Genomic DNA, 13,414 nt, shown 5'->3' on the forward strand with positions numbered 1-13,414 from the left:
GGGTGGGGTGGGGTGGGGTGGGTGTGGCTGGCTGGCGGTGTCAGCAATGACGTGACGAAGGGGGAATGATTTGGGCAGCAGCGCAGTGACCGACGCAGCCGCCAGCCGCCCCACCCTGCCCAATGCAAGGCGGGCGCCGCCCGCCCCCTCTTACGCGGCAGCCCTGCACGTGCGCGGTGGCGCCGCGCCGCGCTGTCGCGCGATGTCCATGCTTGCGTTTGTCCAGTTCACCGCGTTGTTGGCGGAGGCCCAGTGTGTGCATGTGGGATTGTGTGTGCATGCGCGTGTGAAAAACCTCACCTCCTGACCGTGCGTCCGTTGAGCAGGTCCCCCACCATCCCGATCTTCACATTGTCCAGCCGCCCAATCTCCTTTTTGATGGAGTAGAGGTCCAGGAGGGCCTGGGAGGGCGGTTGGGAGCGGTTTAGGGAGGTTGGGGATGGTCGGGGGTGGGTCAGGGCCGGTAGGAGATTGGCTGCCCAGGAGGAGTCTGCAGCGCATGAGGTTGGCGTTGTTGCTTGATGATAGCAGAAGAGCGCAGGCCAAGGGAGCAAGGATTGAGATGGCAGGTGGGAGATCATGGGTGGAGAGCCTTGGCGATCAAGAGCAGCAAGACTTCTGGTGTATGAAGTGCCGCGGCCGCTTTTCGCAGCCAATTGGCAGCTGTGCTAGTCACTTAAACGTATGGGGGCGGGGCAGGGGGGCCTTATGGCCCTTCTCATGTGCCCAACACGAGTCCACTGCCCCAACCCCTCGTCCAGCTGCCAAACTCATCATCAAGGCGCGGGCACCTGCGACACAGTCGAAGGCTTTCGAATCATGGCTTTGACCACAAAGTCAGCTGCATCAAAGCAGCAGTCGCTCGCATTCAAGACGCGAGGCGCGCGCCGCCGAAACCGCTCCGCCCCACCTGCGAAGGGTGCTGCCCCGGGCCGTCGCCGGCATTGAGGATGGGGATGCTCGCGGCGCCGGCGGCCCGCAGCGCGCTGCCCTCCTGGAAGTGGCGCAGCACGATGCAGTCCGCGTACGCCTCGACAGTCCGGATGGTGTCTGCCGGTCGTGGCGCGGCGGCAGCGGCGGTCAGGGTCGCGGCCGTCAGCAGGTGAAGACCACATGGCCATGTAGGTGGAGGAGGGGGGCTGCGTTGACTCGCGGAACATCGACACGTGGGGAGAGCCCACAAGCAGCTGCACTCGTGTTGAGCTCAACATAGGCAATCGCGCTCGGGACATGGCTGATGCCTGGCTGCTGCCAAGGCACCGAGGACTCACCAAACCGCGCGCGTGCATTACCAGTGGGTGCAAAAGCATGTCTGCACGACGCTGCATTGCCATACAAGACGAGTGCTCTTTGCACGCACGCGCAGGCCTTGGCACATGCGCGCCGCACCGCCCTCAACGGTGCACCCCCTGCGGCCGCGCCCGCGCCCGCGCACCCTCCAGCGTCTCCCCCTTGGCCGCGGAGGAGTACTCCCCGGCGCTCTCAGTGGACAGCACCGTGCCGCCCAGCCGAGCCATGGCCGACTCGAAAGACAGCCGCGTGCGCGTGGAGGGCTCGTAGAACAGTGTGGCCATGATGCGGCCCTCCAGCATCTTCGACTCCGGCGTGCCTGGCCGCACCTTTGAAGCAGGGCAGGGCAGGGTATGATTGTGCCGGCGGCTTCTGAGGCGAGCCCGCGCTCGCGCCCGTTGAACCGGCTCGTGGGCCGGCTGCGTTGAATCGGGTGCGCGGCAGCCACGGACTCTGAGCTTGCGGCTGCTGCGGCGTGCCGGCTTGCGGGCGGCGCCGGCATCTGCGGTGCGGCGCGGCGCCCCGGCCCCTGCAGCGGCTGCGCCCCGGCATTCACCTTCTCCATCAGCTCCGCCTCCCGGAAAATCACATCGATCGCCTCGCGGCCGAACTGCTGCGCCTGGATGACATGCTTGACGTCGAGCTTGTGCCAGTTCTTGTCCTCGGCGACAAACGCGCGCACGGCGAGCGGGCCGCGTGGGGTGCGGCGCGGCAGGCCGGCGCGGGCGGCTGTGGCGGGCACGGCGGCCCGGTGCTGCTGGCCGTTCGCGTTCTGGATCGCGCGCAGCTGCGGCACCATGACTATAGAATATATGTGCTGGAAACAGGTGCCGCTGCCGCTGCACGAGGCTCTTGCAAGAAGCGCGGCAGATCAATCAAGTCCTCGCCACAGGTACAAAGTCTATGGATTACAGTGTGAGACTTGTATATCGATGTCACCAATGACCCTCTCCTTTGGAACAGTCGGCCTGCCTTGCGAGACCTTTGCTGCGTTGGCGGCTTCAAATCATCAAACTCAGAACGTGGATTACGCCCCCCCGTGGATTTGCTCAATGCTTATACAGGTAATTTTTTAACCTCATACAGCATCACGCACAACGCACGCATGGTCAGCGAAAGGCGACCACTCTGCGGCAGCAGTCAACACGTGCGACTGTACCGGTACGTGTGAACTCAGCTTCGTCAGCCGCCGGCTGCGCAAGCCACCGGGCACGTCGTCCAAGCCTACGATGAACGTGCCTGGAGGGTTCAATTGCACATTGGCATCAAAATTACAGCAACACAAGAGGATGCACGGCATCTCAGCGGCCATTGAGAGTCGAGTAAAGCGGGGCAGGATCAGTGCCCGCACGGCCCCGATCTGGTCAAAGCTGTACGGGTGGGCTAGCAGATGTGCGGCTATGCAGGGCTGCCACCAACACAAGCGAAGGAAAGAGAGCGTACATGACGAAAGCACAAGACCTCGAAACGCATCACCACCGCCGGCCGCCGCCACCGCCGCCGCCACCGCGGCCGCCGCCACCCCGGCCACGGAAGCCTGCAAAACGAGGGGTGCACATGATTGAGCGATGGAAATAGCGTGCATGAGGGCTTGCCTCAAGGTCATTTCCGACCTTCCAGACAGATTCACCTCTCGAACCACGCTGCGCACCCAAAGCAGCAGGACTGGCCCACAAAACGGACTGGCCCATAAAACGCGGCGACTCACTTGGCGGCCCGCCAGTAGCTGTGGAGGCGATGCTCTGCAGCTCAGTGGGCACCACCTGGGCCAAAGAGAGACACCAGGGCGCGGTGTAACGCTCAGTGCGCTTGTGGATTCAGAGAGTGGCGTTGCAGCCGCCCAGGCGGCTCCGTCTCGATCCCTCAACGCGGCGCCGGCGACAGAGCCGCGAAGGGCGCGGCAGCCACATTGCAGCCGTCCGGCCCCTTGCATGTGTCGCCCATGCGGCCGGCGGCCTCCTTCAAACAAAGCCCACCTGGCCTCAATTGATCTGAGGCTTTACCACCCTGGACCCGCCACAGACCCCTCCATCCCCACCACCATCCTCCCAAACCCAATACAAAAAGGGAAAGCCCCACCTGGTTGGCCTCATTCATGATCTTTATGATTTCTCGCGCCAGGCGGCCGTTGGCAGCGGTGAAGAAGCTGTAAGCGGTGCCCGTGGCGCCCGCGCGGCCCGTGCGGCCTGCAGGTAGGTTGGGGCGAAGGGGGACGAGCGGGGGGCGGGCGTCACGGGTCTGATAATGCACCCCCATGCTGAAACGGCGACAAGTTGCGCCGCCTTGCCCCTGTCACCAACACTGCTGTGGCGGCCCAGGGCCGCGCCGCTGCCACGCATGCGACGGCGCACCGCTGGAGATGGTCCCGCCGCAAAGCCAGTAGGTGCAGGGGGGGGCCGTGTGCTCACCGATGCGGTGGACGTAGTCCTCTGCGTTGTTTGGCATATCAAAGTTCACCACCACCTTGATGTCCTTGACGTCTGGGGGTTTGATCCAGATCACGACACCAGATCACAGCACCAGATCGCGACGAGCAAGAGGAGGGGAGGGAGGCAAGGGGGGAGGGGCAAGGGGCGGAGCCGGGGCGGTGCCAAGAGCAGCCGCGGCCGCACCCAAGCAAGGATGTGGGGAGGGGCGACGTCAGCGACTGGCTCGAGGGCGGGCGTGCGGCTGACACTGCGTGCCGCGCGGGGCTGGCTGGTGCGCCGCAGGAAGCTGGCCGAGGGGACTGGCAGCTGGCGGCGGAGCGTCTCTCCTGGAGGCTGGCTGGCCGCCGGCTGCCGCTCTACTGCCGGGCAAAGCTGCTCTAGTGCTGGGCAAAGCTCTGGGCGCGGCAGGGCGCCAGGGGGCGCCGCCAGCGCGGCAGGACGGACGCGCGCCGACGTCGGCATGCTGCGCCGCTCAGGAGCGCCGCGGCCGCAATCGACACGCGAAACGCGTGCATGCGCAAGGCGAGCGTGCCGGCGTGCCAACAGGCTCGCGCGCCGGCCGGGACCGCGGCTTGGTGGGGGGATTGAACTCCCGAGCCTGGCGGATGCAAGAGGTTCGGGCCCCGCCTTGCCGCCGCCAAGCAGTGCGACAAGCGCGGCCGGGAGGCCCACACCCACCACGCGGCCCCGCGCCCGCACCCGCGGCGCGGCGTGGCAAAGCACCGGAGGGGTGCGTGCGTGCGTGCGAGCGCCGCGCCTCACTCCTCTGCCGCGGCGGCGCGAGCGGGCGCGTGTGCATGCACGCGCGTGCGCCCCCGGCAGCGTGAGCGCAGGAGGCGCGGGGCGGACCACGAGCCGCCAGCGCAAGGCCCCGCCCCGCGTAAGGCGGGGCGCAGCCCGTTGGTGCGCGAGCAGCAGCGCAGCGCCAATGCACAACACGCTGCACCCGCCGCCTCCGCGCCGCTTCTGTCACGCAGCCGCTGCTGTGTCCACGGCCGCGCGTTCACCGGCCCCGCTGCTGCTAGCTGCACTCCGCGGCCGCGGCTGAGCCTGTGTCGCACACTGCCGTGATCCCGTCAAGCTACCTCACTGTGTGGCGGCATCTGCTCTGCTGTCTGTCGTGCCCTCGTTGCGCACCCCACGCAGCGCGACAGCACAACACGCCCCACACGATCAAGCGGCAACGCAGCCAGGGGCACTCTCAACAGCAGCACGCAATGCCCACGCGCGTGCCCCGCGCGGCAGGCGAGGCGCGACGGCCCCCGGCGTACCGAGACCGCGCGCGGCCACATCCGTCGCCAGCATCAGCGGGTGCTTGCCGCTCTTGAACTCGGCCAGAACCCTGCAGCCGTGTCGGCGCGGGCGCGGCGGCGGCGATCTGACGTGCGCGCGTGCAACGCAAGCGCGAGTGTCGACGCATGCATAGACCCCTGCCAGGCGGCAGTGCTGGGCGCGCCGGTGCAACCTGACCAGAAGCCAGCACGCCGCCAATCGCACCCGACCCCTGCTGATCCCTCCAGGGCAAACACTGTCAAAAACACGCAATTAAACTTCGCAGCAGCCGTCGGCCCATCAAGGCTTTGCTGATAAGATGCCCACCAATCGCGCTCGCGCTGCTGCTTGTCGCCGTGCAGCGCCAGGGCAGGCCAGCCCTCCGCCCTGAGGCTGCGCGTGACCTCGTCGCAGCCGCGCTTGGTCTCGCAGAAGATGAGAACCTTGGAGCCCGCGCCGCTGGTCGCCATGACCTGTCAAGTGAGCGGCAACGTCAGGTGCGGCGTGCGTGGCATTCACGGCGCCCAATCAAGTACTCAAGTTTGCAAAGAGCTGTGCAGGCGCAATAAAAGGGCGTGGGGTCACTCGAGTGGAGGTTGCAGCCGTGCGCCACATCAACAGGCCCGGCGTGCCCGCCTACGGCAATGCACACACACACACACACACACAAACACACACACACACACACACACACACACACACACACACACACGCACACACACAAAAGCACGCACCTGCTTGAGCAGCGCCACCAACCGAGGGTACTTTTCGTGCTCCCCCAAGACCTCTACAATCTGAGTGATGTTGTGGTTGGCCTTGAGCTCGGGGTTGCCGATGATCACCTGAGGGTTGCAGGGGGCGGTAGGCGGGTGGCAAGATTAAGACGCCCATGATTGTGCGGTCGCCTTCCTGTGGGGGACGCGCGCACGCGCACGGCAGCCAGAGGAGAGCTGGCCATGGAAAGCAGGGCGGGGGGCAAGCTGCGTGCTGCGTTACTGCCCCCTCAAAGCCCGCATGTGCAGCGACCTTTCAGGACCCAACACGGGGCCCTACTCGCAGTCCAGCCGCGTCCGGTCCTCGTGCCGTCGGCATACCTGGTAAGGGTTCTGCAGGAAGTCCTTGGCGATGGACTGCACCTCGCTGGGCCAGGTGGCGCTCCACAGCAGCGTCTGGCGGTCCGGCCGGATCTGGTTGACGATCTTGCGGATCTGGGGATGAGGGTGGGATGACATTGATAGTTGTGAGCGCTGGTGATAGGGGATGCTGTAGAGGGTGGTCGATGCTGATGGTGCGCTTTTGGGATGGCAGGGAGGGGGTGACGGGTATTGATATATGTGAACATGGATGTCCGCATCCACACAGATGACCAAGAATGTGTCAGAGGCTTGAGGGCACGCCAGGTGCAACACGTCCTCAGCCGGGCGAGGCGCCGCGCCCAACCAGAGGTGCAGCAAACTCGACGCAATTAGCAGGGCGCACACCGCTGCTTCACTCGCAGCGCGTCTCCATCCAACAAACGCCTCGACGAGAGGAATTGCAGGACCCCGTCCGCTATCCCGTCCAGAAATCACCGTCCACCATGAGGGTGGTGTGCCCTGGACAGCCCAGCTTGTGCCACCATGGACCCGCCGCTCGCCGCGCCATACCCAGTCAACACCCGGTCAACAGCGCGGTTACCACCCGGTCAACCGGAACCGGCGCTGCGCCCACCTGAGGCTCGAAGCCCATGTCCAGCATGCGGTCCGCCTCATCCAGGACCAGGTATGTCACGCGCCGCAGGTTGGTGTGGCGCGACTCCAGCATGTCGATGAGGCGCCCCGGGGTGGCAATGACAACCTCCACGCCGTTCTGCAGGTCGCGGATCTGTTTTGGGGGCAAGCGGGGTCGGCATGAAATTGGGTGGGCATGGATTTGGGTACAGGCGGTTGGGACGGGGTGTTTGCGCAGAGAGGTTGGTGCGCGGACAGGGACGCTGGCACGTGGAGGCACTGTTGAGAGGGGCCTGAAGGGCGCGTCAGATCCTACGAGGAGCCAGGGATGCCGGGCAAGGGGGTGAAGCGAGCAGCGGCTGGGACGTGCGAGCGCATGGGAGCCGCAACGGAGGGGGGCGATCGGGGGGCGCCGCACCTGGGGGCCCTTGGGGGCGCCGCCGTAGACGCAGGTGAACTTGATGCGGCTGGAGGAGCCAAACTTGCGGCACTCGTCCTGGGGGTCGCGGGCGACCGGGACGGGCAAGCCGGACGCGAAGGGAGTGAGAAACAAAGCCAAACCGGAAGAAAAGCATACAGGCATGGCGGCACCTGATGGCCGCCGTGACTGGCAGCGGCAGAGCAGCAGGGCAGCAGAGTGCGGGTTCGGGCAGCGACAGCAGCATGCGTGGCTTCGTCATCGGTCAACGTGCGTCACCTGGATCTGCACCGCCAGCTCGCGCGTGGGCGCCAGGATCAGCACGATGGGGCCGTCGCCGCGCTCCAGCAGGGGCTGCAGGGGTCGCGGTGACCGTGGCGGGTGACGTGGCGGGTGACCAGACCAGACAGTGAGTTGAGCAACACGCCGGCGAGCGCTGCAGAATGCGCCTTGACCACGCGAGCTCAAAGCAACAAGGGACAGCAGAAACGCAGGAGCAAACAGGAGCCGGGAACAACAGCGTGCCCCTGGCATGGGTGTGGCGCCCACCTGCGCGTTGATGTGCACCACCGCGGGCAGCAGGTAGGCGAGGGTCTTGCCGGAGCCCGTCTCCGCGAGGCCCACCAGGTCGCGGCCCAGCAGCGCCATCGGCCAGCCCTGAGGCATCGGGCGTGTGCGCGCGCATGTGTATGTGTGTGTGTGTGCATGTGTAAGTGCAAAGAGAGGGGCAGGAGAGGGGTTTCACGCGACAGAGAGTGTTGCTGGCAGAGTCCCTGTACGCGGGGCCGCACAGCAACAGCCAGTTTGGGCACCAGGACGGCAGCGCACCTGCGACTGGATGGGCGAGGGCTCGGTGAACCCGGCGCGCAGCACCTCAGTCAGGACGTACTCTGGATGGGGGTGGGGGGAGGAAGGGGGGTGCGGATTATGAGTCATGGGATGCCGCGAACAAAGGAGGCGCCTAAGGACTCCTTCCACGCATTGAAGGGGGGCGCACAGCCTTCGCTGCTTCAGGAGCTCCACTCAGCTAGGTCCAGGCCGCAATGACATGCTGAAAAACACGCAACGCCCCAGGATCCCAGAAACAGGGCAGGGCTTCTTTGCCCCTCCACTCCAAGCACCCACCCGGAAAGGAGGCCTCCTCAAAAGTCTCGACGGGCTTGGGCACGCCCTCCCCGTAGACGTGGATGCTGCGCTTCACGCGGTACGCCTCGATCTCGCCCTCGGAGCGCGCCTTCAGAGGGTTGATGCGCGAAGGTGAGCGGCAAAGTGAGCGGCAAAGTGAGGAACGGCGGCGGCGGCAGCATTGCTGACGGCAATATTTGCGGGTGGCGAGGTGGGGGTTGAGGCGGCCGCATGCACATATGGCTGCGACAACGAGGCCCAAGGGGCTGCCAGGACTTTTGTGTCAATAGACTGTACTGGGTGTGGCCCAGACGCCAGATGCCGCAGTCTGTTGCGCCCTGGCCCTCTCACCGTCACTGCTGGGTGCTCAAAGTAAAAGTTCTTCTCAAACACCGGCAGGTTGGAGAAGTCTGGGCGCGACAGCTGGATCGTGTCCAGGTCTCCGCGGCCGCCAAAGCCGCCGCCGCCGCCATAGCCCCCGCCACCATAGCCGCCGCCCCCGCCGCCGTAGCCGCCACCCCCGCCTGGAGGGAGGTTGCAAGACATGATGTTTTGGGGGGTCAGTTCGTGTGTGCCCATGCGTGAACAGGGCAGGGCGCCTTGCCCACCTGTCCAGCGGGGACAAGATGCACAGTAAAGCAAACCACCAGGTTACAAGAGGCTTGCGCTGCCGCTGCTGTTGCTCGGGGAAACCTGGTGTCCGACAAACACACAGGCTCTCACCATAGCCACCGCCACCATAGCTGCCGCCACCACCACCATAGCTGCTGCCTGGTATGGCGCCACAGGAACCGCATGAAGGAACACAGGAGGGACCCGTCTGACGCCCGCATGTCATGCATGCCACATGCATTTATGCCGGCTTCAGCTACCGTTGCATCGCAAGCCTGCTCCCTCCCGTCCTCTTGCCTCTGGGCCCCTTCCCATGTGGGGCCCAATGGTGTCGTCAAGCCGATCGCTGCTTGTTGGCGACCCTTTTCACCAAGCACCCCCCTAACAGAATTGTGGCTTGGTGATCTCTAACATCATCACCAGCAGACTATGCCTCTGCAACTGCCCATCAAGCTCACCATAGCCGCCACCACCGCCGGAGGCGCCGCCATAGGGATCATAGCGCGCGGCACTGCCACCGTAGCCGCCACCGTGGCGGTCCGCGCCGCCGGCACCGTAACCACCATACGACATCGTGTGTGCGTTCAGGTGTGGTGGTGCTGTATGTACTTGAGCTGGCCCGCGCTCCTGGCGTCTGGAGGCCTGCAAGGCAGGAGTGGGCGTGCTGCGTGAGGTCAGCTGGGCGCACGCGTGGCTCGGTGTCTCACCACCATGCAGTGCGCGGAGCAGCCAGTCCTATGCGAACGCGAATATGCCCGACTGCATGCCCGGATGGCTTCTGGGTTGCCTAGCTCGCGGTGAACGGGAGCCAAGGCGCGTGTGCAGTGGTGGCAGCTGCTCGCGAGGCAGTTCAGACATGCGTCGTGACTCTCAGGGCGTCTATGGATTTTCATCACGCGTGCTTGACCGCACCGCTTGATAGACGGAGCGCAGAGGAAGAGACTTGTGATCTGGTGTTGGGACTTTTGGGTCTGTGGATAATCAGGGAGCTTGCAAAGGACTGAGTAAAGCACCTGCAATAATTAATTGGGGCGTTGGAGGGCGGCATGATGTCTCCGTGGGACCACAGCCGCTCCCCTGCCTCTGAGCAGCTGCTCAAACCTCATGGCGGCAAGGGCATCGTGCTGCCAGCGCCGCCTGCGATAACCACAGCGCGCATCCTAACCTCAGCTGCTAGGAGAGGGTCTGTGATACTTTAAATCATGCACACCGACCGTAAAGTTGCATGCAGAGGGTGCGTGGCGCATGCGTGGGTGCTCCAGCGGGTGCTCCAGCGGGTGCTAGCCCGCCACCCAGGGGCTGCGTGTGACTTCAGAACTCCGCCTGCCCCAGCAGCTTGGCCAGCTCAGCCACCTGCGCCTCGCAACTCCGGTCCGCCTGCATCTTCGCCAGACACCGCCGTGCCGCAGCCTTGGCTGTCAGCACCGCCGGCTTGCCGGGCCCGCCCTCTCGCTGCATGTACACCACGCGCTGCAGCTGCATGTGGCACAGCCGCATCATCGTGTTGCACCGCAGGACCCGCAGCGTCTGCGCCGCGTCGTCCTCGCCGCCGCCGCCGCCTCTGCGGCCGCCGCCGCCGCCGCTGCCACGGCCGACCCGCGCCTCTGCGTCGTCGTCGGCCCCCAAGCTGTCCAGCAGCCGCTGCAGCGGGCCCGTCGCGGCGACGATCGCCGCCTCCGCCCCCAGCTTGCCGCCGTCCAGGCCCTCTATCTTCCACGCCGACGACAGGCTCGCGCCGCTGCCAGGCGGCGGGCCCGCGCCGCCGCCGCCCCGCGCCCGCAGCCGCAGCGCTGCGTCCTCCTCGTCTTCGACGCCGCCGCCGCCCTCGAGCGCGGCGATGCGGCCATGGAGGCGGCCCAGGATCGCGGCGGCCACCTCGAGGTGCAGCGCGGCCTCGCGCGCGCGGCGGCCGCGGCGGTCGATTGCCAGCAGCGTCTCGCCCCACTCCCACTGCAGCCAGGGGTCCTCTGGGTCGAGCGACTGGTACCTGCGGACGAGGGCACATGCAGTGGGGCAGGCCAATTCCGAGCTCGTCGGCGCGGGTATAGACGTTGGTAACATGATTGCAGACACGCGCGTGCAGCATGATGCAGAGTTTGCGACGATACACTGCGATTTTGCAGTGCTCCGCCCGTGCACGGCTGACCAGCGCGTGCAAGGGCAAGCTGGGTGAGCCCCTTGCTCCGGCCGCGGGGCATGGCCCTGTCGCTCACTTGTGCAGCAGCTTCTGGTGAGTCAGCGTGGGCTCCCCCTCGTGGCCCTCAAACGACAGCGCCGCGCCGTTGCGGCACCCGGGCATCCCCTGCACCTGCTTGATGTACCTTTGGCAGGGAGCCAGCGGCGAGGGCGGCCACAGTGGGGGGCGGAAGCAGGCGCAGGCGTAGCCCTGAAAGTGGGGTGCAACCCACATGTAGCATGGCGCTGACCGGGATGCGATTAGTGCCAAACACGCCCTGCTCGCATGACAGATGCTGAAGCCGTGCATTTGTTTGTGTTAAGCACAGGCGATTCCATCGATTCAAGCTCACCGGTAGACGGCGCGCCGTGCCGCTCTAGAGGCCACCCCGCTGCGCGCGATCGCCTTGTACACGTCCGCGCGCGCCTCGACGCAGCGCGCCAGCAGCGGCGCGTCCAGCGTGCGACGCATCACGTCGAGGTGCTCCGTGGTGGCCGGCAGACTGTTTGGCTGCGCGATCGGCGAGGGGGCCAGTCCAGACAAGCCAAACGTGTTGCCAATGTCCGAGCAGTCTTCAATTTGAAAGAGACTCGTGGCACCACGACCTGCTGCTGCCTACCCAACTTTTGTGACCGGGCCGACAGAGCTTCAGGCGCGGGAGGCTGAAGCTGGCCAGACATGACAAGCTGCGGCCTAGCGCCAAGCTCTGCAACTGGTGACAGGCAGCCCAAGGCCCCACTCACGCAACGCCCCACCCACACAGCATGGTGCGCGGTCGCCCCACCTGCACAACGCCCGCCGTGAAGTTGCTCAAGCCCTCCACGCACGTCTTCACGCACGCATCAATCATGGCCGCCGCATCGACGGCGGCGCCCTTGGCCCGCTTCTTCGTGGCGGACTGGGATGGCATCGCGGAAAACAGCACGGCGGCGTCCTCCAGTGTGGAGCAGGCCTCGCTGGGGCGCACTACTGCGGGGCTGGCCAGAATGCGGCCCCACTCCTGGGATCATGGAAAATGGGATGCGGGAAGGCAGACTTGCGGGGTTGCGGTGTGTGGTAGTCGTGTGTATGACAGTCGCTGGAAGCAAACGAGGCAGAAAACCTCGGCCGCACATCCGATGGGCGGTGATCGAAACTCGATGCTGTGCACTGACGCATGGACACCACCACACAGCCATGCGTACAACCATGCAGGCATGCAGGCATGCAGGCACACAGTGTAGGCATGCGACCATGCGGGCATGTGTGCATGCAGGATTGCAGGCATGCAGGCTTGCAGGCAGGCAGGCGGGCAGGCAGGCAGGCGGGCATACAGGCATGCAGGCAGGCAGGCAGCCAGGGCGCACCATCAGGGGCCCTGGGGCTCCCGGCTGGGCGGAGAGCATCATTGCATACACCTGTAGTGACGGGGTACACAAATGAGAGGGGTTCGAAATCAATGTTATAAAGCATAAAGGACGTGCGGCCAGTGGACAGCGACGCTGCGTGGCCTCATAGGGTGGCCTCACCAGGTGGGAGGCGGGCACCCTGTCGCGGTGGCATCGGCGCTGCAACCATTCAATCACGCGCCACTGATTTCAGCCAAGACCCCGCTTGAGGCGCAGCCCGACATTGGTCGGGCGTCACACCCCACACAGCACAGCTCAGCGCGAGCTGCGCTGGGGGGAGCTGCCCACCTGGTTGAGGGCCTTGATGGCCTCGGCTGCCACGTACTTGCAGCTCAGCGCCCGCTTCAGCTTTGCTACCCCCGCCTCGACCTTGCCCTGTGTAGAGAGGGGCCGGCCACCGTCACGACTTCAAAAACGATCAAGATCACCAAATCGTTGGTTGATGAGCACTTGGCAGGTTTTGGGCGATGCCGAGAAACCCAACCGTTCCTAGCACAGAGCCCGAGTGCTGCCGCGCGTCGCGATGATGAGGCAGAATCAAATCAGGGCCGCCCACCTGGTTCATGAGCGTGATCCCGATCCAGTAGTCTGGCTCGCAGTAGCCCGGCTCGATCTCCATGGCGCGCCTGCAAAAGGGGAGGCCAGGGCGGCGGTGAGAGCGGTCGCAGTGTACAACGGCAGGGCGGCTCATCCCCGGGTCAAGGGCACCGGTAGTGTGCTTTGCGCGGGTGTGCGTGAATGACCTTGTCTGCCTCTGCAGCAAGCCCAGCAACCTCTGCCTCCAATGTGCACCGCCCCTTGATTTTCGACCTACCAAGCCCTTGGACAAACATGCACCGGGTCGCTTGGCCCCGACTCCCTCCTTCGCACATGGGCAAACGCAGACAAGCACACGCGCACGTACGACACGAGCGCCCCTCCCCCCCGATACACACACACACACACACACACACACACACACACACACACACACACACACACACACACACACACAC

General features: G+C 65.4%; 3 protein-coding genes across 3 annotated transcripts in view; all 3 read right to left on the reverse strand.

Moving 5' to 3' along the window:
* Nucleotides 1-150: 150 nt before the first annotated feature.
* On the reverse strand, nt 151-2,089 carry MNEG_7554 (aspartate carbamoyltransferase catalytic subunit; the record flags this gene model as incomplete). The annotated part of the gene is made up of 5 exons (XM_014043971.1): nt 151-163; nt 301-401; nt 911-1,050; nt 1,436-1,619; nt 1,847-2,089. 5 exons carry the CDS (start codon nt 2,087-2,089, stop codon nt 151-153), a joined length of 681 nt encoding a protein of 226 aa, XP_013899425.1.
* A 673-nt stretch (nt 2,090-2,762) lies between these two features.
* Nucleotides 2,763-9,428, reverse strand: MNEG_7555 (ATP-dependent RNA helicase DDX5/DBP2; the record flags this gene model as incomplete). Its single annotated transcript, XM_014043972.1, has 17 exons — nt 2,763-2,827; nt 2,999-3,053; nt 3,370-3,476; nt 3,699-3,770; nt 4,991-5,061; nt 5,319-5,464; nt 5,726-5,833; nt 6,086-6,199; nt 6,702-6,854; nt 7,119-7,196; nt 7,398-7,472; nt 7,668-7,775; nt 7,947-8,008; nt 8,244-8,352; nt 8,595-8,767; nt 8,967-9,014; nt 9,314-9,428. The coding sequence occupies 17 exons, from the start codon at nt 9,426-9,428 to the stop codon at nt 2,763-2,765; spliced, it is 1,659 nt and encodes a 552-aa protein (XP_013899426.1).
* Nucleotides 9,429-10,166: 738 nt separating this feature from the next.
* Nucleotides 10,167-13,414, reverse strand: part of MNEG_7556 (hypothetical protein) — a gene marked incomplete at both ends in the record, with an annotated part of 5,037 nt that continues 1,789 nt past the window's right edge. Inside the window, 7 exons of the mRNA XM_014043973.1 lie at nt 10,167-10,842; nt 11,069-11,176; nt 11,384-11,541; nt 11,816-12,031; nt 12,378-12,428; nt 12,708-12,794; nt 12,976-13,045. Of these exons, the coding sequence (XP_013899427.1) occupies nt 10,167-10,842; nt 11,069-11,176; nt 11,384-11,541; nt 11,816-12,031; nt 12,378-12,428; nt 12,708-12,794; nt 12,976-13,045 (1,366 nt within the window). The remainder of the gene's footprint in view (nt 10,843-11,068; nt 11,177-11,383; nt 11,542-11,815; nt 12,032-12,377; nt 12,429-12,707; nt 12,795-12,975; nt 13,046-13,414) is intronic.

The sequence above is a fragment of the Monoraphidium neglectum genome (genome assembly GCF_000611645.1).
Source record: "Monoraphidium neglectum strain SAG 48.87 unplaced genomic scaffold scaffold01346, whole genome shotgun sequence".
Taxonomy (NCBI): Eukaryota; Viridiplantae; Chlorophyta; class Chlorophyceae; order Sphaeropleales; family Selenastraceae; genus Monoraphidium; species Monoraphidium neglectum.